Below are 24,482 nucleotides of genomic sequence, written 5' to 3'. Positions count from 1 at the left end.
AATGAAAATATAGATACATATAAAGAACTTATTAAAGCACATAAGAACATTAGATAGTAATTTATTAAATTAAGTATTTCAATTTGATCAAGTCCAGTTGTGATGGAAAAAGCGATAGAACCCTGCAAGAGCGCATCGGTTGCCGCAAACCAAATAAGGTTATTAAAAAGGACATTAACTTTGCCACAAATTCATTAAAGCTTTGACCCTGTAACGTGGGGAAAGCATTTTTTTTAAGTTATTAGCTTAATGGATATTATTAAATCAAATAAAATAAGTAAAATAGCTTTTATACACTTTCAAATGCAAGAAAGTACAAAGACGTTTGCGATAAATAAAATTTAAGGCACACGTTTTACTCATTTTGTTTTAGCATTCTTAGTCATTTCATTTTTATATATTTTGTAAATATATATTAAAAAAGACGTGGATAGAGTACCGAAAGTTTTCATATTAAAAATAAATATTTGTTTTTACACGTGACTTTAGCAACCAATAAACGTGTTATTAAAAAATTTCGACTATCCAAGGCGTATAATAAAACATCGTTGCAGCTTTTATCTGCAGTAATATTTTTCAATTTACTCTTCTTTAAAAATTAATCTTTCTATTGGTTTGCATAAATGTCTTTTGAAAAAAAAGTTGTTCTTTAAAGCTTTGTAATTGTACTCTTGCGTTCTTAATAAAGAAGGGTGGTGGGTGTGAATAAAAGGGGTGCGGGAATTTTACTCAAGATCTGTTAAGCGAAGGGGTTATAATAAAAGGTTGAGTGGGAATTTTGCACAAAATACGAATAAAACAACTTAACTCTAGTCTAGTTTTTTAATAGCTTTTCATTATTACTTAAATATAAATGCTTATGTAAGTTTTATACTTAAATATAATATAAATGCTTATGTAAGTTTTATACTTAAATATAATATAAATGCTTATGTAAGTTTTATACTTAAATATAATATAAATGCTTATGTAAGTTTTATACTTAAATATAATATAAATGCTTATGTAAGTTTTATACTTAAATATAATATAAATGCTTATGTAAGTTTTATACTTAAATATAATATAAATGCTTATGTAAGTTTTATACTTAAATATAATATAAATGCTTATGTAAGTTTTATACTTAAATATAATATAAATGCTTATGTAAGTTTTATACTTAAATATAATATAAATGCTTATGTAAGTTTTATACTTAAATATAATATAAATGCTTATGTAAGTTTTATACTTAAATATAATATAAATGCTTATGTAAGTTTTATACTTAAATATAATATAAATGCTTATGTAAGTTTTATACTTAAATATAATATAAATGCTTTTGTAAGTTTTATACTTAAATATAATATAAATGCTTATGTAAGTTTTAAACTTAAATATAATATAAATGCTTATGTAAGTTTTATACTTAAATATAATATAGATGCTTATGTAAGTTTTATACTTAATTATAATATAAATGCTTATGTAAGTTTTATACTTAAATATAATATAAATGCTTATGTAAGTTTTATACTACGGTCAGAAATAAACGAAAACCTACTTTTGGACAACATGAAATTTAAAATATTAAATTACTAATCATAAAATATCTAATTACGAGATTTTCAAAGGTCAACCGTTTTTTAAGCTTGATTACACTTAAGTTTTTATACTTATCATTTATTTTTTTTTTTTTTAGATCTGTGATGTTTTGTTTTCTTTGTTGATAACAAGTAAAAAATATTAAACGGGCGGAGGGGAGGTTTAATAAGCGAATGGATGGTGGGAAAAATTTCTGAAAATTATTAAACGTTTTCCTCGTTCTCCCCCGTTTAATACACGCTTAATACGCACCTATAGGTGCTTATAGTAAAAAGACTCATAAGAGTAAGATTTATTTAAGCCTATTGAAAAGATATTTGGAGTTAATATTGTTTACTTTAATTTTTTTTTCAATTTTTTTTTCAATTTTCTTTTACTTAGCCTTCAAGTATTTATAAGTTGTTTAATATGTAAAAAGTTCTTAAAATATTAATATTTAGGAGAAATAAAATATATAATTAACATTACAATTTATTATTTTTAATTACGTTGACATATTTTCTTGTTAAAAAAAAATTGTTTGTTTGTTGCGAAATTGCTTTTTTTACGGTTTTATGGTTTATGAAAGAAATTTTTTTATTTATAAAAAAAATGTTCTATAAAAATCATCTTTTTCATTTATTTTTGTCATTTTAATTTTTGAGTATATTTATATTAATTGATGTTAGGATTTTTATTAACTTTGTATACAACAGAGAGCAAGTGCAAGTGCACTTTTTTTTAAAGAACCTTTTTCTTTTTTTTTATAAAGAAAATTCTTGATAAAGAGGACTTTTTTAAAAAGTGAAAACTATGCTCCATCACTTCAAAACCCGTGTCGTCGTCCCTGTATAAGTAAATTGAATTGATTGTACCATTTATATAACTTTGCTGTTATATTTTATAGCATAAATCTACTATACTTTTTAATCTTATTTTTTCATTAGTTATTTGAATGCTCCAAGAAGTCCTAAAAGTCTTGTCATATAACTTGCGGAATACCGTTTAATCAGGAAGTTCACGCCTTATTCTTTACCAATGATGTATATATGGCCTCGAACCAGGGACCTTCAGTTCCAAAACCATAACATTAACCGCTACACCACGGTAGCTTAAATACTATATATTATAGTATATATTATAAATCTATTGTATTGTGTATCTATTATAATATAGATTGTATAATTGGTATTATACATCTATTAGATTACATATTATACAACTATTAAATTATATGTTACATATATATTATACTATATATCTTTTATATTATATATTATAAATCTATTATTTTATATATTGCGTCTATTACAACTCGGTGTAGTTAAGGCGATTCACAAATTATTCGAATTCTTATATTTGAAATTAGCATGACTTTATCAGCGTATTATGTCCGAACAAGAGCTTTAGATGTTATAATTTTTTTTTTTGTTTAAGGTTTTTTTAATATTTAAAGAAATTTTTATTTTTTTATATAATTTTAAAACTATTATACCACCTCTAATAGTGAATGTAAATAACACTGTTTTGGAGTCTTTAGATCACTTTCGCTCATCGGCGTTAACATGAACTTAGTTAAAAATTTTTGAAAAAGTGCCTTAACCCACTATAGATCCTAGTTCTAATTGGTTCCAACTATATTAAGTAAAAAGAGTTGTCAAAATACAATATTTCTAACAGTTTTCACAAAAAATACTAGAGTTCCGATCAAGAGAGAGCTTATAATTAAGAAAAATTGCCAATAAACGATCAGAATAGATCATATTTTTGAACTATGATGTTCGTTTCACCTGAAAACGTATTTATTTAAAATCTTATTCAAATTTGGACAAGCGATTGTGATTTTAAGTAGATTTTTTAAAACAAAAAGAATATTCGGTCTGGGTTTTTTCGCTGCAAACATTTATTTTTTGTGATACCGCAATCATTTTAATTTTTTCTTTCTTTTCATAATTCACAGACCTGATCATTTAACGAAAATATGTTGTAGTCAACAAAATATCATACAGACACTATAATATTTTAAAAGTACCTTAACTACACTTACAAAGATGCAAGATGTTTAAAATCATACATAAAGAAAATGGTTGTCTGTTTAGTGTAGGTTGTAAAAACTATTTTGGTGCCCTAAAGTCTGGAAATTTTTTTTTCGCAAAGGTCTCTTAACAAATTATTCCGTTTCTCAAAAGAAGATTTTTTCGGCGCCGTAACCCCACCCGTTTAATGTCGCCACTTAAAAAAAGAATTTTTGTTTTCTTTTTGCAAGGTCATTTAAATGTTTATTTAATTAACTGCAAAATTTTACCACATAGAAAAAATGCATCATAAAACTAATGGCCATTAGCTTATTGTGCCATTTTTAAGAGCAAAATGATGAATTCTGTTTAATTGCTGATGTTATATATAAAACTATATAATATAAACTACAGTGTTAAGGTAATATACATACAAAATAACTTTGAAACAAGCTAAAATAAAATTGGCACTTGGTGTCTTCTAAAATAAAACTAAAGCAACTTTCTTTAACCATTAATTTAATTTTTATTAAAAAGTGTCATAAAAACATTATGATATCAATAAATCATAGTCATATTATATATATATATATATATATATATATATATATATATATATATATATATATATATATATATAATTTTACAATATACATTAGTATAACAATAATAATTTTTATTATCACTATTGTCTTAATGTCAGTATTACTTAACCACAAAATGCAAAGATAAAATTAACATATTTTTTTTATTTTTTGTATTAATGTTTTTTTGTAATTTTTTATTTAACAATTTTATATTTATTGATTTTATTTTATATATTTTATTTACTATTTTATATCTTATTATAAAAGTTATTTTATATTTTATATATTATATATTTTACATTATTTTATATTTTTTGTATACATGTTTTTTGTATCTATATTTTTTAAAGTATTTTGTATTTGTATTGTATAACTTTTTTTTTTAACTTTGTTTATTTTCCCAATTTTTTATGTTTTTTTTTTTAATTTAAAATCATATAAATATAATAAGTTTAACAATGACTAATACACAAGGTTGTAAAAAATCTAAAGCCTGTCCTAAACTTTTCAATATAGACTATGTCCATGCTCTAAGGGAAGTAAACACTTATTTTGTCTGTATTTGCTTGGCTAAGATTGTGAATTAGTTTTTCATTCATTTCGGAAATTATTATTCTAACTAAAAAATTTATACGTGGTTAATAACATTAACACAAAAGTCAACAAAGTAAATTCCATTATTACGAAAACTCAGTTAAAGAGAGCGTTAGAGATTATCAACCTCCAGCTTAAATTGAATTAGTCTTTTTGGAGCTTTGTAGTTACCGATGTAGAACTATTTTTTATTTTCAAGTCATCAATTTCGTTAATCCCATCACATAACAACTCAAATTTTAACATTTAAATTCTAAACACTAAAGTTCTGGTCGTTAATTTTTTTACTTAACTATAACTAATTTATTTACTTAATTTAATTTACATGACACTTGTTTATTATTTATAATAAATAATTATTACACACATGCATATATATATATACATATATATATATATATATATATATATATATATATATATATATATATATATATATATATATATATATATATATATATATATATATATATATATAATAATATTAAAATATTTTAAATGAGAAAATACAACTTTATAATGGAACTTGAAGTTTCATGCCATTCGGCAATCATCAGCCATATTATTCAGCAATCATCAGCCATATTATATATATATATATATATATATATATATATATATATATATATATATATATATATATATATATATATATATATATATATATATATATATATATATATATATATATATTTATATATATATACATATATACATATTTATAGAATTTTTAATATTTAACAATAATTTTTTTTTCCTAAATTATACAATGATGTATTAAAAAATTTTAATAAAATAATAAATTTAAAAACATTGAGATATGTTTTAAAATAAAAATGTTGTTCAACATCTCTAAAATTAATGAAGTCATTTAGAAATAAGTATTGTCAGAATATACGGCTACTTAAGCAGAAATAATAATGAAATACCTTCTGTCTGTGCTTCAGTCCGTACTACGCAATTTATTGTAAAAACAACTAAAAAAAGCAGTATGCAAGTCCTTTGCATCTTTTGAAAACTGAATAGATTTTATCTTTTCTGTATTTTAATATGTATCCAATATTCTTGCAGTTAGTTTTAACACATCTCTTTAGATATTTTTAAAATAGTTCCTTACATTAGAAATATTTGATTTAATTAAACCTAGAAACAATTACCCCAAGAAAAATCACAAAGATAAACAAGCCTTTATTGTTTATTACTGACTAAGAAAAACAAAACTCAGTGATGCACGTTTAAGAGCAAACAATTTACATTCTATCATCTGTCGGTTTCCGTTTTTATAAGTTGTTGCTCATATATCATTTAAATTATGCAGTCATTGAACGATTTGTTTGTACAAATATTTAAACTGACGCATTTTCTGAGTCATTCAGGCTATCCGTGTCCTGTATGAGCTCTATGCTATAAGATGAAGGAGTTTGAAAACTTAGCTACTCCAAAGTACTTAATTTACAGACTAAAAAATTTTTTAGACAATTATTTTGTAAGACCTAAATTTTTCAGACATTAACAATAACATTTAAAACGACAAAATGTTTCGAATGCTTTTACTTAGTACATTTGTTTTTTTTTTCTATATTTTGAATCATGTGGTTATTAAAACAATGCCGTGTAAACATAAAATTGGCTAAGATTTGAAAAAAATTTCAAAATATATGTGACTAAATAAACACTGCTAAATACATACAACCAACAACACGTAGCAAAAGTAATTTTCAAAATCAATAAAAATTTCCTTAAAGTTTATTTCTTAAAGCCTATAGGCCTAAGTGTATATATATATATATATATATATATATATATATATATATATATATATATATATATATATATATATATATATATATATATATATATATATTTATATATATATATATATATATATATAATTTTTTATAAAACTTGAAGTTTGATGCAGAAACATGCGCTGTTGCGTCATTGCATCGTGGTTTAAACAAACGATAGGAATTTAATTAACTCAATTTTTGTTATGAAAATAAAACTTCTCTAAACTGTTAAAACAAGATATAATAATATTGACTAATAGAAGCATTTTTTTGAAAAAAAAATCGTTTGTCAACCGTTACAAACTGTTATTAAGTCAGCTTTAAAAGTAAACAACGTATCGTTGGTGAGCGAATTTAGCGTCGTAATTTTCTCAGTATGCGCATTCTTTACTCTTTACTAATATTGATTGACAGCCGGAAAGAGTGACAAAATAATAAGAAAACCCTGGATATAGTTTAATAGCGACATTGAACTCACTATCTACTATTCTTCAACCAATAGCGTATAATAGACAGTGCACACCTTAATATTCTATTAAACGTAGTTTTTTCCACAATTTGTAAGACTTTTTTTCGATATATGGCCGTTTAATCGAGGATAAAGGAGACAATATTGTAAAAAATGAAGTAAGTTACACTTTTTTTTGTTAAAACAAGTTTTTTGTAAGTTTTATAAATTGCTATTTTAAATCGGTTTATCGATTTTGAATCGATTTACAACTTTTTTTATAGTCACGCGACCAAATGGACCATTTGGATTGTGTTAATTTTCACGTTACATTCGTGTGTAGTTTTTACTCAGTTGGTATGAAATTTATTTTAAATTGTAACTTTAATTTCCAAATGTTTTTATAATTTTAAATAAAGAATAAAAAATTTTTTCTTTTCTTAAAATTTTTCATTTATTTTTATCTAGTTCTTTACATTATTTTGGTATATCTTTTATTTAGAACTTCTTTAAGCATGATGCCCGGGGCATAAGTTTAACTTTGAAAAAATAATGTTTTAAATGATTTTAACGGTTATTTTGACTGTAGTTATTGTGTTTATTTAGGTATATTTTCTGTTAATTATACCCATTCAAATATTTAATTTCCCTAAATTGTTGAAGTAGCGATTGACTGTTTGAATTATTAAAACTTAGGAAGAATTGTTAGAACTTAGGAAAAATAATATATATTTTTTACCTTGCTAATAAAATATTAATATACTAAAATATTTAGCTTGAATATATTATAAAATATTTAGCTAATATTTAGCTATATTTTAATATTTTTAAAAATTATTACTTGTTTTAGCATATATTAGTAAACATTTTCATTGTTTATTTTTGATCACTAGTATTACATATAGGATAATAAAAAGAATAGTCTATTTTAGAAACCGAATATCTGTTAATTGTTTGATGAAATGTAAAATTAAAAGATTAGTAAAACGACTTCAAAGCTGATTATATGAATATTTATCTTAAATAATGGATTAATCTCCCTTAATACTATGTCGCAATAAAACGGCTTTATGATTGTTTAAAAATCACTTCAAAGCAAGTAATATTATTTAGGAACAAACATTAAAATTTTTTTTATATAAATGTATTGCTTCTGCCAAGTCACAACTGATTAATTCTTTATAACCCATATATATATATATATATATATATATATATATATATATATATATATATATATATATATATATATATATATATATATATAATGGGCAGTAGCGCCACTTGATTCACATCTCGACTACATGCGAAACAACATCTTAAGTCAGGGGCGGATGGAGCATTTTTGCGAGAGTTAACTTGCATCTTTAAGACAGTTAACTTCGTGTATGGAAGTTAACCATCTCAAACACGATGTTTGAGATAACATCATGTTTGAGAATTGTTAGTATTTTTAGTAGCTTTTTTTATCACTATTTGCAGCTTTTCCTATTCTTTTTTGCACCTATTTTAAATTTTCTGTTTTCCATTTTTTCTAGAATATAAACGTAAATATCAGCAAATAATTTTTGTTAGAAATGATTATATAAAATGTTTTAATTTAATAATTAAGCACATGATATATCTTTAAATATTTTAACAAAACTTATTTTAAAATGATGTCACCAATAAAAAAAATGCATAAAGCAAACCAAAGCATTGCACTTTTTATTTTTTGTGTGAGAATAAAAAAAGAATTATCGAATAGAATTAAAATTTCCGCGGTTCGATGCCAGCTGTGATCACATTTGCAACATTGATAAGAAAGATGAAGCCGTGAACTACCTTGTTAAGTGTTTTTCTTTTCACACACACACACACACACACACACACACACACACACACACACACACACACACACACACACACACACACACATACACACACACACAAACACACACACACACACACATAATGATATTCAGGTATACCCAATTTCGCAGCCTCTAATTTGACCGGCTTAAAGGAAAATATCAGATGCCACGCTTGTCCAGTCTGACGCGCTGACTATTTGTATTTTAACTTTTTGTTTTTTTCTTGAAAACTAAACTACGACAGTCAATTTAGAAAAAGGTTTATTTTAAAAGAAGTACGGTATCATAAATTCAGTTATTGGTTTCAATTTTTGGGCTATCGAATTCAAATATCATCAGCTTGGTCAAAGCTGTTCGACGCTTTTTCGCAGCCTTTTAAAAAAATCAGTTTTTCAAATCTTTTCACCGTTTGTCCCTGTCAGATTTTAGCCGAATTTCTCCGCCCCCTCCCCTTTCTTCATTCCTAAAAATGATGTCAGGTTTTGTTACCGCACTAAAATAAAATAAAAACAGCGTATATACCATTGATTTTTTTTATGGTATTATTTTTATATTTTTTAGCTATTTTTTGAAGTAAAATATCAAACCTTAAAAAAAAAAAAGTTTTAAAAACTGATTCGTTTTGGTTCCTTCTATTGTCAATTTATGTCATACTTTTAAGCATCTCCTCTCTCCCTCTATCTATTATTTACTTAACGATATATTTAATACCCTGAATTCTATAATTAATATTAGATAAATATTTAAATAAAATAAATACCTAGATAAAGTGTTTATTGTTAAAGGAAATAATTATAAATAAAATAATTCGTTCATAAATTAACAGAGCCGTAGAAACAAAAATTATATTGGGAGGGCAGTGCTGGATTAAGGGGCCCCGAAATAGTTTTAAGGGACCTTTTTTTTTTTTTCATTTACTTTTCCTGATATTTTTTATTAAAATTATTTATTCGAAAAATTATGGAAGGAGGGGGGGTTAAAGCCCCTGATGACCCCCTGGTTGCTACGGGCCTGATTAAATAATGACAATAAACATCTATAACAAAAAAAATCAAACAAAATTTCAAATAACCACATTCTATGTTATTTATAAACATTTTAATTTAATAGGGATGAGCGCGCAAAATGCTAAAAGTTGAATTTATTTAATGCAAGCCACTTATGTACAATTCTATCTAAAAAATAATTTTTTTAAAAAGTTATATAATATTTAATAATATATAATAATTAATAAATATATAACAATTAACAAAAATATTTCATTTAATTTTAAAAAAACATTGTGATTATTAGTTTTTATTTAAATATGGTTGTATTAAATAGTAGACAATGCCTTCTTTTATTAAAGGTTTTTAAGAAAGAATTGTCTTTTTTTTAAATACATTTAATTTAATAATTTTGAATATTAAAAAAAAGAAACTATCTACTTTTGTATTAAAGAGAATGGTATTATATAGAAAGAAGGCGCTGTCTTCATTTTAATATCACGTATATCAAAAACAACCACGTGTGAATTATGAAAAAAATTTACTCTCGAATAGCCTCTGAGCATCTTTATCTAGGTTTGAATGAGATTATTTTTCATAGCCAAGGTGTACTATAAATCTTAAATTTGTTTACATACTAAATATAATTAAAATTTAAAAGCATTTTTTACATTTATAATAATAACAAAAATAAAAATCATAAATATTATTAATAATAATAATATTATTCATTTATTTTTAAGCCATGAAATTAAAAAATTACAAATTTAATTGTAATTTAATTCGAATTAGGTTAAGTATCACTCATATAGTTAAAAACTAGTCAATGGAGTGACACCTTAATAAAATAAACAAATAAAACAAAAATAAACCACCATATTATTAAAAGCTACAATTATTTAAGTATATAATATCAAACAACTAAATATAAATTACTTTGAAATAAAATTAAAATAAAAAATATGTACAATATGTATTATTTACATAATAAGGTAATATAACAAGATGAAACAATATGTATTATCGTTGTGTATTATTTACATATTGTGCAATATGTGAATAATAATAATAATTATTATTATAAAATAATAATAATAATACTATTTCCTTTTAATTATGATAATAAATATAATAATTATAGTAAAAAATTATTATATTATTTCTATTATTATTGTTGTCATTGTTACCTTTATTATCATTGTTATCTTTATTATCATTATTATTTGTATCATTGTTTGCTTAACTAAAAGAAAAAAATATCAATATTTTTTTAAAGGTTTTATAATTTGATAAAATGCAAGGTTAAATTAAAGAATGCTGATAAAATAAATAGATAAAGATATTGTTTAAAATTGTTATTTAGCTGTTCCTTAGAACATGGCACAATTAAAAAAGAGATCAGGTTTTTATTTCCACAGTAATAAGATTTTAATATTTAGGTAGAAATATTCAGTTGAACAAGTATAATCTTGAAACTTATAAAATATTGTTTTATCAAAATCAATCTTTTTATTTAACTTTATTTATATAGTGTGGTGGCGGTGGTTGTAATCAATGCAGTAATGTTTGTGTTGGTCAAAAAGGAGACAGGGTATCTATAATTTGTTGTTATACTGTCTTTTTATGTTTATATGTACCAATATCAAAATATTTTTTATGTTAAATGTACCAATACCAAAATATTTTTTATGTACCAAATGTACCAATACTGAAATATTTTTTATGTACTAAATGCTAATTTAATAATAAGCCTGAACTTTGTATAAGTATTTATATATATATTTTCTAAATTTATATATATTTTTTCTAAAAAATATATCAGGGTTCTGTTGGTCTTCCTGGATTTAAAGGACCTATTGGTGAGCCTGGATTTCCTGGAGGAGAAGGTCCTGCTGGAAGGCCAGGAGACAAAGGAGATGCTGGTGCACTTGGTTTACAAGGAGAAGTTGGTGCTAGAGTAAGTATTTTTTAAAAAGATATTACAAGTTTTTGAACAAAAACAAGTTTTAAATTATTCTGTGCAGTTAAAGTCAGTAAAATATAATTGTTGTCTGCCCAATTAATAAAAATTTAATTTGTGCTAATCAAATATTTTAGGGTAAAGTAGGACCACCTGGAACACCTGGAATCCCTGGTTCTCATGTAAGTTTTGAAAATTTCTTTTTTTATATTTTTTTTGAGTTTTTTTTTTTTTGAGTTTGATTTGTTATTAAATGATATAAGATTTTTGTAAACTTTTTTTTCTTAGGGTCGACCTGGAGACGAAGGAAGACAAGGAGAGCCAGGTCTACCAGGGTGCAATGGAACCAAGGTGATTTGATTAGTATTTGTATGTATTTTAAAAATTCAAAAATTATTATTAAAAGAAAGTTTTGTAGTTTTTCTTTTTAATTTAAAATACTTTTTAAATCTTTTAATAGGGAGATATTGGTTCTCCTGGTCCTCGTGGTAAAGATGGAATTCAAGGACCATCTGTAAGTTAATTGTTCTTAATTAATAAAGTAAATTGATAGTAATATTTCTTATTATTAAAGTAGACTATTTGCTCAAGTATTTTCAAGTAATAACTTTTGACTTAAATATTGTTTGCATTAAAAAGGGATTACCAGGACCAATTGGTCCTCCAGGAGAACCAGGCGATTCTACTGCAACAAAGTTAAAAGGTCAAAAAGGAGAACCAGGACCAAAAAGTCAAGATGTTAGTTTTCAAATAATTTAGTTGTTATTTTTATTTCGATATAAGAATTATTACTGTTGTTATTGTTGTTATTATTATTATTGTTGTTATTATTATTATTGTTGTTATTATTATTATTATTGTTATTATTGTTATTGTTATTGTGATTATTATTATTAATATTATTATTATTTTTATTATTATTATTATTATTGTTATACTCTTAGTAAATTTTTATTGTTTTGCATTAAATTTATTTGCAGTTTAAATAATACCTAATTTTAAATAAATATTACTATATAGGGACCAGCTGGTGACCCTGGAACAAAAGGAGATAAAGGAGACCCTGGAAAAGCAGGGAGAATGGTATGTTTTGTTTCTTTACAATTCAGTTTATTTTGTTGGCTAGTTTAGTTTGTTTATTCCACTATATTATTTTTAATAGGGTCCACAAGGTTTGCGTGGTGAGAAGGGGGCTAGAGGAGATTCTAATATTACCATAGTTGGGGAACGTGGTGACAAAGGTGATATTGGCTTACCAGGACCACCAGGTAGAGACTGTAATGGAAGTTCAGTTACTGGAGAACTTATAACAAATATTCAAGGCCCAAAAGGTGAGCAAGGTAAAAAAGGAGAGCAAGGACAAAAAGGAGATGCAGGACAACCTGGTCAAGCTGGAGAAGCAGGTCAGGATGGTCAAAAAGGAGAAAAAGGTGATAAGGGAGAGATTGGTAGCGCTGGGCCTTCTGTAAGTTTTAAAAACTATAAAGTAATTAAATAATAATAAAAATTTCTTGTATTTAAATTATGTTTTCATATATTCAAGGGAATTCAAGGTGAAAAAGGTGATATTGGTGCAACTGGTGCAGCTGGTACAAAAGGGGAGCCGGGGTCTGATGGCTCACTTGGTTTACCAGGTCAGAAAGGTGATCATGGAACCAAAGGTTCTGAAGGTCCTGTTGGTGATAGAGGTAAACAAGGAGAAAGCATAACTGGACCACCTGGACAAATAGGTGAAAAGGGACAGCGTGGACCAGAAGGAAAAAAAGGAGAACCTGGTCCAGAAGGGCCTCCTGGACCTAATGGTGAATTTGGAGATACTGGACCTCCAGGTCTTAAAGGTTTAAAAGGTGAGATAGGTATGACTGGTCCAAGTGGTGAACCTGGAAAAACTGGAGCAGAAGGAATGAAAGGACCAATTGGACCTGCTGGTCAGCGAGGAGAAACAGGATCAAAAGGAGAGTCTGGAAGACCAGGTCAAAGTGTACAAGGTAGTCCTGGTATGGATGGTAATCCTGGGCAAATTGGACCTCCTGGAGAACCTGGAATCCCTGGTTTTCCAGGTCCACCTGGAAATCCTGGTCAAGTTATAAATGATCAAGGTGAAACAGTATTACCTGGCTCTCCAGGTGATCAAGGTCCTCAAGGTATTCAAGGTGTTGCAGGACCACAAGGAAGTCCAGGTATAAGAGGAGATAAAGGAGATGCTTGCAAATCATGCCCAAGTGGCCCACAAGGAGATAAGGGTGTAGCAGGACAAGATGGTCTTCCAGGTGCTAATGGAGAAAAGGGAGATAAAGGAGATGAAGGTAAACCTGGTCTTGAAGGAAGTGTTGGTGATCCAGGTGAAAGTGGACAACCCGGACCACAAGTAAGATTCATTGTTTAAGTTTTTTACTTAAAACTCTTTCTATTAAAACTTTCTTATAATTTTTACGAGGAAGAAAGTGCAAGTATACTTATATATATTTCAACCTATTTTTTTATTTTTGTCTTGCAAATGTGTGTGTGTTTGTGTGTGTGTGTGTGTGTGCGTGTGTGTGTGTGTGTGTGTGTGTGTGTGTGTGTGTGTGTGTGTGTGTGTGTGTGTGGGTGTGTGTGTGTATATATATATGTCCCATAGAACCATAGGGAAACAAGTCCGAAATTTCCAAAAATGAATTTATGTTGGCAATACATTAAAAACACTCATAACTTTCAGTTCCACACAGAACCAACTCTCCTTCGCCTATAACTGTTATAAGCGAAGGAGAGTTGGTTCTGTGTGGAACTGAAAGTTATGAGTGTTTTTAATGTATTGCCAACATAAATTCATTTTTGGAAATTTCGGACTTGTTTCCCTATGGTTTCTGGGGGATCAATATATATATATATATATATATATGTGTATATATCTATGTATATATTTATATATATATATATGTAAATATATATATATATATATATATTTATATATATATATATATATATATATATATATATATATATATATATATCTGAGTGTTTATAGGGACCTATTGGTGAAAAAGGTGACACAGGTGCTAAAGGAAATAAAGGGGAGCGTGGATCTGATAGGATTGTTCAAGGAGAACGTGGTGAAAAAGGTACTGATGGTATGCCAGGAACTCCTGGTTCAATAGGATTTAAAGGTGAGCAGGGGGTTCCTGGTGATCCGGGCACTGATGGACCACAAGGACCTCAAGGACTTCAAGTAAGCATAGAATTTTAAAAAAATTCAATAATTTTGATTATATATATATGTGTGTGTATGTGTGGCAGTGTTGATGAATATGATATATTTTAATAAGCGGTTTATTGATTTTGAAAACATTTTAGTTAAAAGTAAGTAATAAAAGTATCCATGTTCAATCAAAATCTAGCCAAGCTCAACTATCCAAGGTCAAACCATCTAAATTAAAGAAATGTTTAATCAAAAATAAACCAAAAAAATTTTTTTTTTAAATTTAAAAAGATGTTTAAATAAAAGTTTCTGTTTATTTATTATCATATACCATTTTCTTTGTGTTTTTGTTTTAAAGTTTTTGGCAATAAATTAGCATTTCCTATTCTTTATGGTAAAATAAATATTTTTAGTTAATAAAGTTGCAGTTTTTGTTCTACCCACCCAGAAACTAGGAATAAAGCTGGTTTAAAATAAAAAATATGCAGAAAGTTTAAAAAATGCAAAGGCTTTCATTAGAAAAAGTATAATTAAATTTTTTCAAAGTTTCATTGATGTGACAGCTTTTTCTTGATAAAGTATAAAAATTATCTTATTTTAATTTTTAAATAACAACTTTTTGAGTTGCCAATAATTGATTTTTTTTTAATATGTTCATACCTGATGTCTAAAATTACTATCCATTCATGGAAATCTAGTTCATCAAATTTATTAAAAAAAAAAAATCATTTTCTTAATTGAATCTCTAAAATTGTGAGTAATTATTTTAGATATTTTAGATTGTATTTTTCCTATAAATGTTTTACAATATTTTATAATAATTTCAGTTTTGATTTTTTACTAATATGCCATGTTTCCGTTAATAATTTGTAATTCTAACTAATTAATTTATTATTATATGCTCTATCAGTAATCTTTTTTAATAAAGCTCTAGTTATTTTATAAATTTATATTTAATGATTGTTTTAATTGTTCGATTTATTTAATTATAACCTTTTTGTATCTTTTTAAATAAAGCTCTAATTGTTTAATTATTATTATAATTATTTTAATTAAACAATTCTAAGCTCAAGCTACTTTCATAAAGAAAATATATAGTTATTATTAGTTATCAAAAGACTTTAGGTAACTAATTATTTCCTTTTATTAATTTATGTTATTAACTCAACATGTTCCATTTTATATATTTGCATATATATATATATATATATATATATATATATATATATATATATATATATATATATATATATATATATATATATATATATATAATGTTAATAGAAATGCTATAATATAAACTTCTTCGAAAAGAAATGCTTTAAAGTGTCACATTGCTCTCTCTCTCTCACTCACACACTCTGTATTCTCTGCCTACAGTTTATTTAATACAATATTATTCAATGCAATAATATGTGTGTTTCATTGTTTGACAACACTTTTTTTTTAGTTAAGGTTTTTTAAAATATAGTATTGAAACGAGCATATGTTATTGAAAATATGCTCAAGCTCAAACATTTGACCAATCAAGTGTACCTGAGTCTGGTCCAAAAATTTCATACTCTTATAAAAAGAATGTATTGTTTTAAATTACTAACTCTAAATACTATTAAATAGTATACTAATATTTATTCAAACTATATATTTCTAATTATTTCTATTCTAATTAATCAAACTATGTATTTCTAATTGTTTCTAGTTATATAATTGCTTAAATTGCATAAATTCTAGTTATATAATTGCTTGTTTTTTTCAACATAAAAATTGTTTTTTCAGGGTCCTCAAGGTGATCGTGGTGCTCCTGGTAAATCAGGTATACCAGGCAATAATGGAGAGAAAGGTGAAAAGGGAAATAAAGGGGATGGCTTACGTGGATTTAAAGGTGAGCGAGGTCGTGATGGAGAACTAGGACCAAAAGGATCTCAAGGACCGATGGGTAAACCAGGGCCTAAAGGAGAACCATTTTCTACAGCTTTAAAAGGACAACAAGGTGACAAAGGAGATGTTGGTTCAGAAGGTCCACCTGGACCTCAAGGAGCTGAAGGGCAAATAGGAAACGAGGGATTTAAAGGTGAGCCAGGACTCAGAGGTGCGCCGGGAAGTGGAGAAAAAGGAGAGAAGGGTGATGCTGGCACACCAGGAATAGCAGGGAAAAATGGAGAAAATGGTAATTGTTCATATGTATATATATATATATATATATATATATATATATATATATATATATATATATATATCATATAATTAAAATTTTTTTAAAAAGTTTAATAATATACTTTTAAAAAATTATTAGTAATAATAAACACAAATTTAGAACCAACAAAAGTAAACTAAGAAAATTTTAAATTATTTTCAGGTAAGGATGGTCAAGATGGACCAAAAGGGGATAAAGGTGAAAAAGGTCTGCAAGGGCTGATTGGTATTTCTGGTCCAATTAAAGGTGAGCCTGGTTTAAAAGGCGATCCAGGCAAACCTGGGCTTGATGGCGCTCCTGGAAAATCTGTGCCAAAAGGTGAACCTGGTAGAGATGGAAAAGATGGAGATCCAGGAGCTAAAGGTGAACCAGGCACTCCTGGTGAAAGCGGTCGTGATGGTAAAATTATAAAATAAATTTTTTATTTTTGTTGTTAAAATTCTTTAGCGTAACTCTTACTAAGTGAAACATATTACAAATATGATTAATGATGATGTGTGTTGTTATAGGAGAAAAAGGTGAACTTGGACCTCAAGGTCCTCGTGGTGATAAAGGAGATCAAGGGCAATCAGTGATAGGTCCAAAGGGTGAAACCGGTGCTATAGGTAAAAAAGGAGAACCTGGTCAAGATGGCTTGAAAGGCAGAGATGGAATAGGTAAACAAGGAGCTAACGGTGAAAAGGGTGAAAAAGGAAACTCAGTAGTTGGTTTGCCAGGTGATCCTGGAGAGAAAGGTTCACCAGGAGAAAAAGGCAAAGATGGGATTTCTGGAAAGCAAGGAAAACCTGGACCACCTGGAAAAGATGGTGTTGATGGCACTCCTGGTAAAGATGGTTTGCCTGGAAATCCAGGCCCAGAAGGACCTAAAGGCGAAAAAGGTTTCAGATTTTTTACTTTTTTTTTTAGTTAATTTTAAGTTTTTGCTGTTAAACTTTTTACATTTTTTTTTTAAATAGGAGTTACTGGACCAACTGGTTTAGATGGGGAAAAAGGAGAGCCTGGATACAGTGGACAAAAAGGTGCCAAGGGAGAAACTGGTGTTCGTGGAAAACCTGGAGCCACAAGTAATGTAATGGGACCAAAAGGAAATCGTGGGGAATCTGGTGCTAAAGGTGAACCAGGAAAACAAGGACCACCTGGGGCTGAGGGACCTCAAGGTCAAAAAGGAGAAAGAGGTATTGGCACAGATAAAGGTGCTAAAGGAGATACAGGTGATATGGGATTAGAAGGATCTAAAGGAGAAAGAGGAGAACGAGGTGAACAAGGTCGAAAAGGAGATCAAGGTCCTCCAGGACCAAAAGGAGATGTTGGAGAACCTGGTCCAGTTGGGTCAATTGGAAACACAGGTACTTCTGGCAATGATGGACCTAAAGGTGAATCTGGACCTCCAGGTATTAAAGGTGAACCTGGTTCAGTTGGAAGTATTGGACCTAAAGGAAGCAAAGGAGAGCAAGGTGAAAAAGGAGAGAGAGGAAGCACACTGAAAGGAAATCCTGGTCCTGAAGGTAACTTTTAAATTGATTATTAACGTAATGATGATAATCATGGTTATGATGATGATATGTAAAATAAATTTATTCAATTTAGGACCTCGCGGCCCCACAGGTCCACCCGGACCAGCTGGAAAAGACTATGTACTTGATCTTGAGGTAGGTCCTTTAGGGGAAAAACCAACAAAAGGTGAGCCAGGAGAAGATGGACCAAAGGGTGATAAAGGTGATATTGGTGAAACTGGCTCACAAGGAACTAAAGGTGAAAAAGGTGTTCCAGGTTCTAAAGGTATAAAATTTAAGTTTTTTGTTTTTAGGATGTAATATTTGTTAAAGCTTATTTTTTACTTTTTTTTTTTCTAATTTAGGAGAAAAAGGAGAGCAAGGTTTAGAAGGACCAAAAGGCTTGGAAGGAAGAGTTGGGTTAGATGGATCAAAAGGGGACAAGGGTATAAAAGGAGTTATTGGGAAGCCTGGTCCAACTGGAGATAAAGGTGAAAAAGGTTTACAAGGTTTTAAGGGAGATACAGGACCACAAGGAATCCAAGGAAAAGAAGGTGAGCCAGGAAGAGAAGGAGCAAAAGGTCCTAAAGGAGAAGTAGGAGCTGAAGGAAAAATGGGACCACCTTGTGATGCCGGAGCTACAGTTATTGGTGAAAAAGGTGATAGAGGAGAAAAAGGTGAAGCTGGACAGCCTGGTTACAAAGGAGAACCAGGTCCATCTAGTCAACTAACTATTAATCCAGGAGCTAAAGGTGAACAAGGAGAAAGAGGAATTAAAGGAGAAAAGGGGAATATTGGACCAAAAGGTATAAATGGCCCATTTGGTAAAGATGGTTCAATTGGACCTGAGGGAACAAAAGGAGATTCTGGTCAAAAAGGAGAAACTGGTTTAGATGGTCCAAAAGGAGAAAAAGGGCAGCCAGCAATAGGAACAGGTCAAAACAATAAAGTCAAATTTTTATGCCTAAAAATCTTTTTACTTTGCATAACATATAAATTGTATTTTTTTTCAAAACATTTTTAATTCGAACTTTTGATATTATAGGTCCAAAAGGTGAAAAAGGTGATCAAGGGCCTCCTGGTCCACAAGGCCCCCAGGGTGATATTGGAGAAAAGGGTGATATTGGACCGCAAGGAGAAACTGGTGATATTGGACCACAAGGAATTAAAGGAGATTTCGGTATAGGTGGTATTAGAGGTAAGTTTAATAATCATTTTTATAATTTTGCAATATTTATATATATATATATATATATATATATATATATATATATATATATATATATATATATATATATATATATATATTTTATATATATATATATATATATATATATATATATATATATATATATACATACATAATATGTAAATTATTATAATTAATTATGTTAGTTATTTTAAATATGTTATTTCTATTACTTTTATATCATTGTTATGTTTTATGCGTTAATTACCACCAGGTGAAACTGGTCCTCCAGGCCTACAAGGTCCTATTGGTTTAAAGGGAGACCAAGGACCGCCTGGTGATGCAGGTAAAGTCGGTCCACCTGGTCGTAGTGGCTCTGGTGATTTTGGGTTTTATCTTGTCAAGCACAGTCAATCCATCAAGGTATGTTGTTGGCATTAAATTCTTTCTAATTTTTTTTTTACCAATAATTTAAATCATTTTAAGTTTGATTCATTTTTCATTTTTCACTTTCTCTTCATTTTTAGGTTCCATCTTGTCCGGCGGGAATGCAAACTATGTGGGAAGGTTATAGTTTCTTATATGCACAAGGTAATGAGCGTGCGTTTGGTCAAGATTTAGGTCAACCTGGTTCGTGTCTTAAACGATTTAGCACAATGCCTTTCTTATTTTGCGATATTCAAAATAAGTGCGTTGTTGCATCAAGAAACGACTATTCTTTCTGGCTTTCTACTGCAGAAAAACCAAAGGAAGCACCATCGAGTGGAGCAGATCTTGAGAATTACATTTCACGGTATTTTAACTCTTATCTGTTGAAAAAGCGTTATTGCAAAGGATTGCATAAATAATTATTTTTTTAATTTTTTATTTAGTTGTATTGTATGCGAGGCACCATCCCACGTTCTAGCTGTTCACAGTCAAAGTGAACAAGATCCAAAATGTCCCGATGGATGGGAAAATCTATGGACTGGATTTAGTTTCCTAATGGTAAGACCTTTTCTTTACATCTTATAGAGTTTCTGTTAACTTAGTTTAGTCACAATATTTTTTCATTTAGTACAACAGTGCCGGTGCTCAAGGATCTGGTCAACTGTTATCTTCATCTGGCTCTTGTTTGGAAGATTTTCGTGTTAATCCATATATTGAATGCCACGGTCGCGGAACATGTTGGTACTACGGCCCTACTCTTAGTTTTTGGTTATCTACAATTGGCGAAAGTAACATGTTTCAAGTCCCAAAATCTGAAATTCTTGAAAGAAATCTTAAAGCACGAGTCAGTCGCTGTGCTGTTTGCATGAAATCTGTTAATCAAGACTCAGCGAACAACAATAAAGACCCTTAGTATTGCAAAAGAGCCTTAATATTACACAAGGATCACTGTGTGATCTGTATACAATTTATATAACTGACATTTTTTAAAATCAAAATTCATTATTTCAAAAACTATTTATATTTAGATATCGCACTTCTGTTTTTAGAATGCAATTTTTAAAGGGACTTACATGATTTGATTACGTAAAAAATAATTTGTTACGAAACAGTTTTTGGTTAATAATTTCATCACATTTAGCAATCCATTAATTTATGATCTAATACACAGAAAACCTAAATCAAGTAATTCGAATCAATCAAACCATTGTTCGAGTCTCTCACGTTTTTGGTTATTTTGTGTCTGATCTTTACCGCACTTTTTAATTACATGTTAACAAATTTTTAGAATAATTTAAGTTGTTCTTTTTATGAATTTATAGGAAACATATTTTTACTTTTTAATATAAATACGTGAGTTTTGTAGATAAATAAGTAGAGGTCTACTTTTTTACTTTTTTTTTTGAAATGAGTTTTGACAGTTCAATAGTTTAGTTTCTACCTTCTTTGTTCTTCTAGTTGTTTTATTTTGAAAAGAATTTATCACACGCCCTCTTAAAAACTATTTTGTGACTGGTTAGAAAACAACTTTTGCTCCATTTTCGATCTACTTTGTAGTGTCTTTCAAGCTAAAATGGCTATTTGTGATTGCTGGCACAACAAACTAAAATTGCTGTTTTTTTGATTGGTTGTACAACAATTTAAACTCAATTTTTGATTAACTTTATACTGACCTTCAAACTAAAGAGTCTATTTTTTTTAATTAATTTATATAAAAAATGATTTTGATATTGTAAAAAATTTGAATGAAACTAGAAAGAAACTCAAACAAGACATAATTAATATCACAAGTGACGGATCCAGAAATTTTTGGTAGGGAGGATGTTGATAACAAAGCTAAACAAAAGAACTTCTAAATTAAAAGAATTTTTTTTTAATTCTGGTGAGGGGGGATGCATACCTCCAATCCCACCCCTTAATAAGATTATAAAAAAATATTTTTTTCGTTCATTTCATATATATATATATATATATATATATATATATATATATATATATATATATATATATATATATATATATATATATACATATATATATTCAATGTTTTAAAAAAAAGTTAAAATGTATTAATTGGCTTGATTAAATAATGAAACGAAAAGTAATTAATTACTTAACTAATTCAAAACAAAATTTAAATAACAACTTTAAGTAATTGAAAATGAATTAAATTTCTCTTAAAAAGTTTTTTTAAACTAGAAAACTTTTAGAAAAATTTAAGAAAAGTAAAAGCAATAGAAATTACTTTATTAATTATTCTATTATATATTCATTTTTTTTTATTTTAAATTTATTATGTAAACTTTTAAATAAAATATCAAAGTTCAGAGTTTTCAAACTATTGGCATTTAAGATTTAAGATGGCGAAAATGTTCTCTATAAACCGTAAGATATGAAGTTCTTTTGCCTTGACTAAACGGACAAATAATCTCCGAAGATATATTTAATTTTTGTAAATATATTCAAAGGCGATTTTACGAGAAAGGGGTGGGGGTTAGGGGGTGTCTCTCCCCCACCCCTCCTTCCCCATAGATAGTGATTTTCAAATTAAAGTCGGTTTTTTAAAGAATATATTCGGATATTCGGGAATTTGACACAACTCATACAGGTGGATTTTAGTTTAGACGACCTTTTTTTATTTTCAGGGACCAGTCGGTAATTTATAAGGGTTCATCCCCCCATCCTCCTCTTTCAATTCATTTTATTTGTAGAATCACCTCTGAATATAATATTTTAACAGCTTCTTTAGCAATAAGCTAGTGTCGCGGTGCATGTTATATTAACATTATAAAATTTTATGCTAATGTGTATTAACTATTATTGTTGTTTAATAATTATTATATTATTTTAATTTAATAATTATATTTCTAATATTTTTTTATTATTATATTATATTATATTAATTATATAATTAAATATATAATATTATATTATTATATTATATTATATTAATTATTATATTATTTTAATTTAATAATTATACTTCTAATATTTTTTTCATCGATGATATTTCGGCTACATTATTGAAGTTAATTTATAAAATGTTAATTCCAACATAAATTAAGTCAATTTAAAAAGTCAATTCCAATTTATGTTAAATTGGAATGAAGCCGCAATTGAGTGTTTTAGGCTAAGCACTTTATCAATTGAAAAGATTTTCTAGATTTGAAACTTGAAAAAAAAAATATTGCGTCACAAAACTAAACACAACCCTTTCCCCTGTAACAAATCGTCACAAAATTGCTGAATCCTTTCTTCCCTATTGCGGACTACCCACAATATTTATTTTCCTCGGACTGGCCCTCCAATCTAAGTGGTCAGTTCTTTTATCTGAATTTTTAAAGGTTGTCCTCCAGGGATTGTACAACCTTTAAACATTTAGATAAAATAACTTTGAAAAGATAAAAATTTATTGCCATAAATCTAAAGAAGAAAAATTATGATAAAAAAAAAAATAATTTTTGAAAATTTGATAAAGTCATTTTCAAATTTTAAACATCTACTGAAAATTTCAGCTGATGAACTTAAATTTCACTCAAGTTATTGTGTTTTGAATTTTACAAAAAAAACTTTTAAAACGTTAAAAAAAAAAACTATAATTCAAAAGCAAACTAAAATATAGAAGCAAAAAATAAAAATGAATCATTTTGTCAAGTAAATAAGAATCAATTTTTTATTTAATTTTTTTTAATTATTCTTTTGCCTTTTACTATAAATACAATTTTCTTATACATACATAAACAATAAAATAAATAGCTATAGCAAGAAAAAGACGGTGATAATGTCTTATCACCGAGCACCATTTTTATAAAATCGAAATTTACAAATATTTTACGATAAAGGCGTAAATTTAAAACTAGAAGATAATATATCGAATTGTTTTGTATAAGTTTTAATACATAAAAAAGCAAATAGTAATTGCTAAACTGCTTACATTTTCTACAGTAAATAACAAATAAATAGTACAAACATACCATTCCAATAGTTTTTGAAATTTTTCCTAGACTGTTTATATGAAAATTCCATCGTAAATTTTCTTACAACTCCAGGCCCAGAAAGTTTATTGAAAATTTCCTTTTAGTAATAATTTTGTTTATTATATTCTGTTTGTTAGGTAGTCTTTGAACCAAAGTAAATTTTTTTTTCTAATGGTTTACTATATCAAAGGTTTAGGACAGATCAATGAAAGCTCCTTTT

General features: G+C 27.5%; 2 protein-coding genes across 2 annotated transcripts in view; one reads left to right on the top strand and one right to left on the bottom strand.

Moving 5' to 3' along the window:
• The window catches only part of LOC100214647 (uncharacterized), a 37,345-nt gene extending 31,119 nt beyond the window's left edge, over nt 1–6,226 (bottom strand). Inside the window, exon 1 of the mRNA XM_065787508.1 lies at nt 5,695–6,226. Coding sequence (XP_065643580.1) covers nt 5,695–5,773 — 79 coding nt within the window. The 5' untranslated portion in view covers nt 5,774–6,226. The remainder of the gene's footprint in view (nt 1–5,694) is intronic.
• A 799-nt stretch (nt 6,227–7,025) lies between these two features.
• Nucleotides 7,026–21,670, top strand: LOC101240588 (collagen alpha-1(IV) chain-like). The gene is given in 23 exon segments (NM_001309661.1): nt 7,026–7,182; nt 7,288–7,360; nt 11,374–11,433; nt 11,665–11,799; nt 11,940–11,984; nt 12,091–12,153; nt 12,263–12,316; nt 12,442–12,540; nt 12,823–12,885; nt 12,965–13,267; nt 13,346–14,170; nt 14,810–15,010; nt 16,757–17,147; nt 17,337–17,573; nt 17,684–18,052; nt 18,131–18,679; nt 18,762–18,953; nt 19,033–19,602; nt 19,713–19,865; nt 20,131–20,279; nt 20,384–20,649; nt 20,729–20,843; nt 20,914–21,670. Coding segments are annotated over 23 exon segments (5,172 nt in total). The 5' UTR covers nt 7,026–7,177; the 3' UTR covers nt 21,169–21,670.
• The last annotated feature ends 2,812 nt before the right edge of the window (nt 21,671–24,482 follow it).

This window comes from Hydra vulgaris, chromosome 01 (assembly GCF_038396675.1).
Source record: "Hydra vulgaris chromosome 01, alternate assembly HydraT2T_AEP".
Lineage (NCBI taxonomy): Eukaryota > Metazoa > Cnidaria > Hydrozoa > Anthoathecata > Hydridae > Hydra > Hydra vulgaris.
The sequence above is the reverse complement of the archived record's forward strand: the minus strand, read 5'-3'. Positions and strand labels throughout refer to the sequence as shown.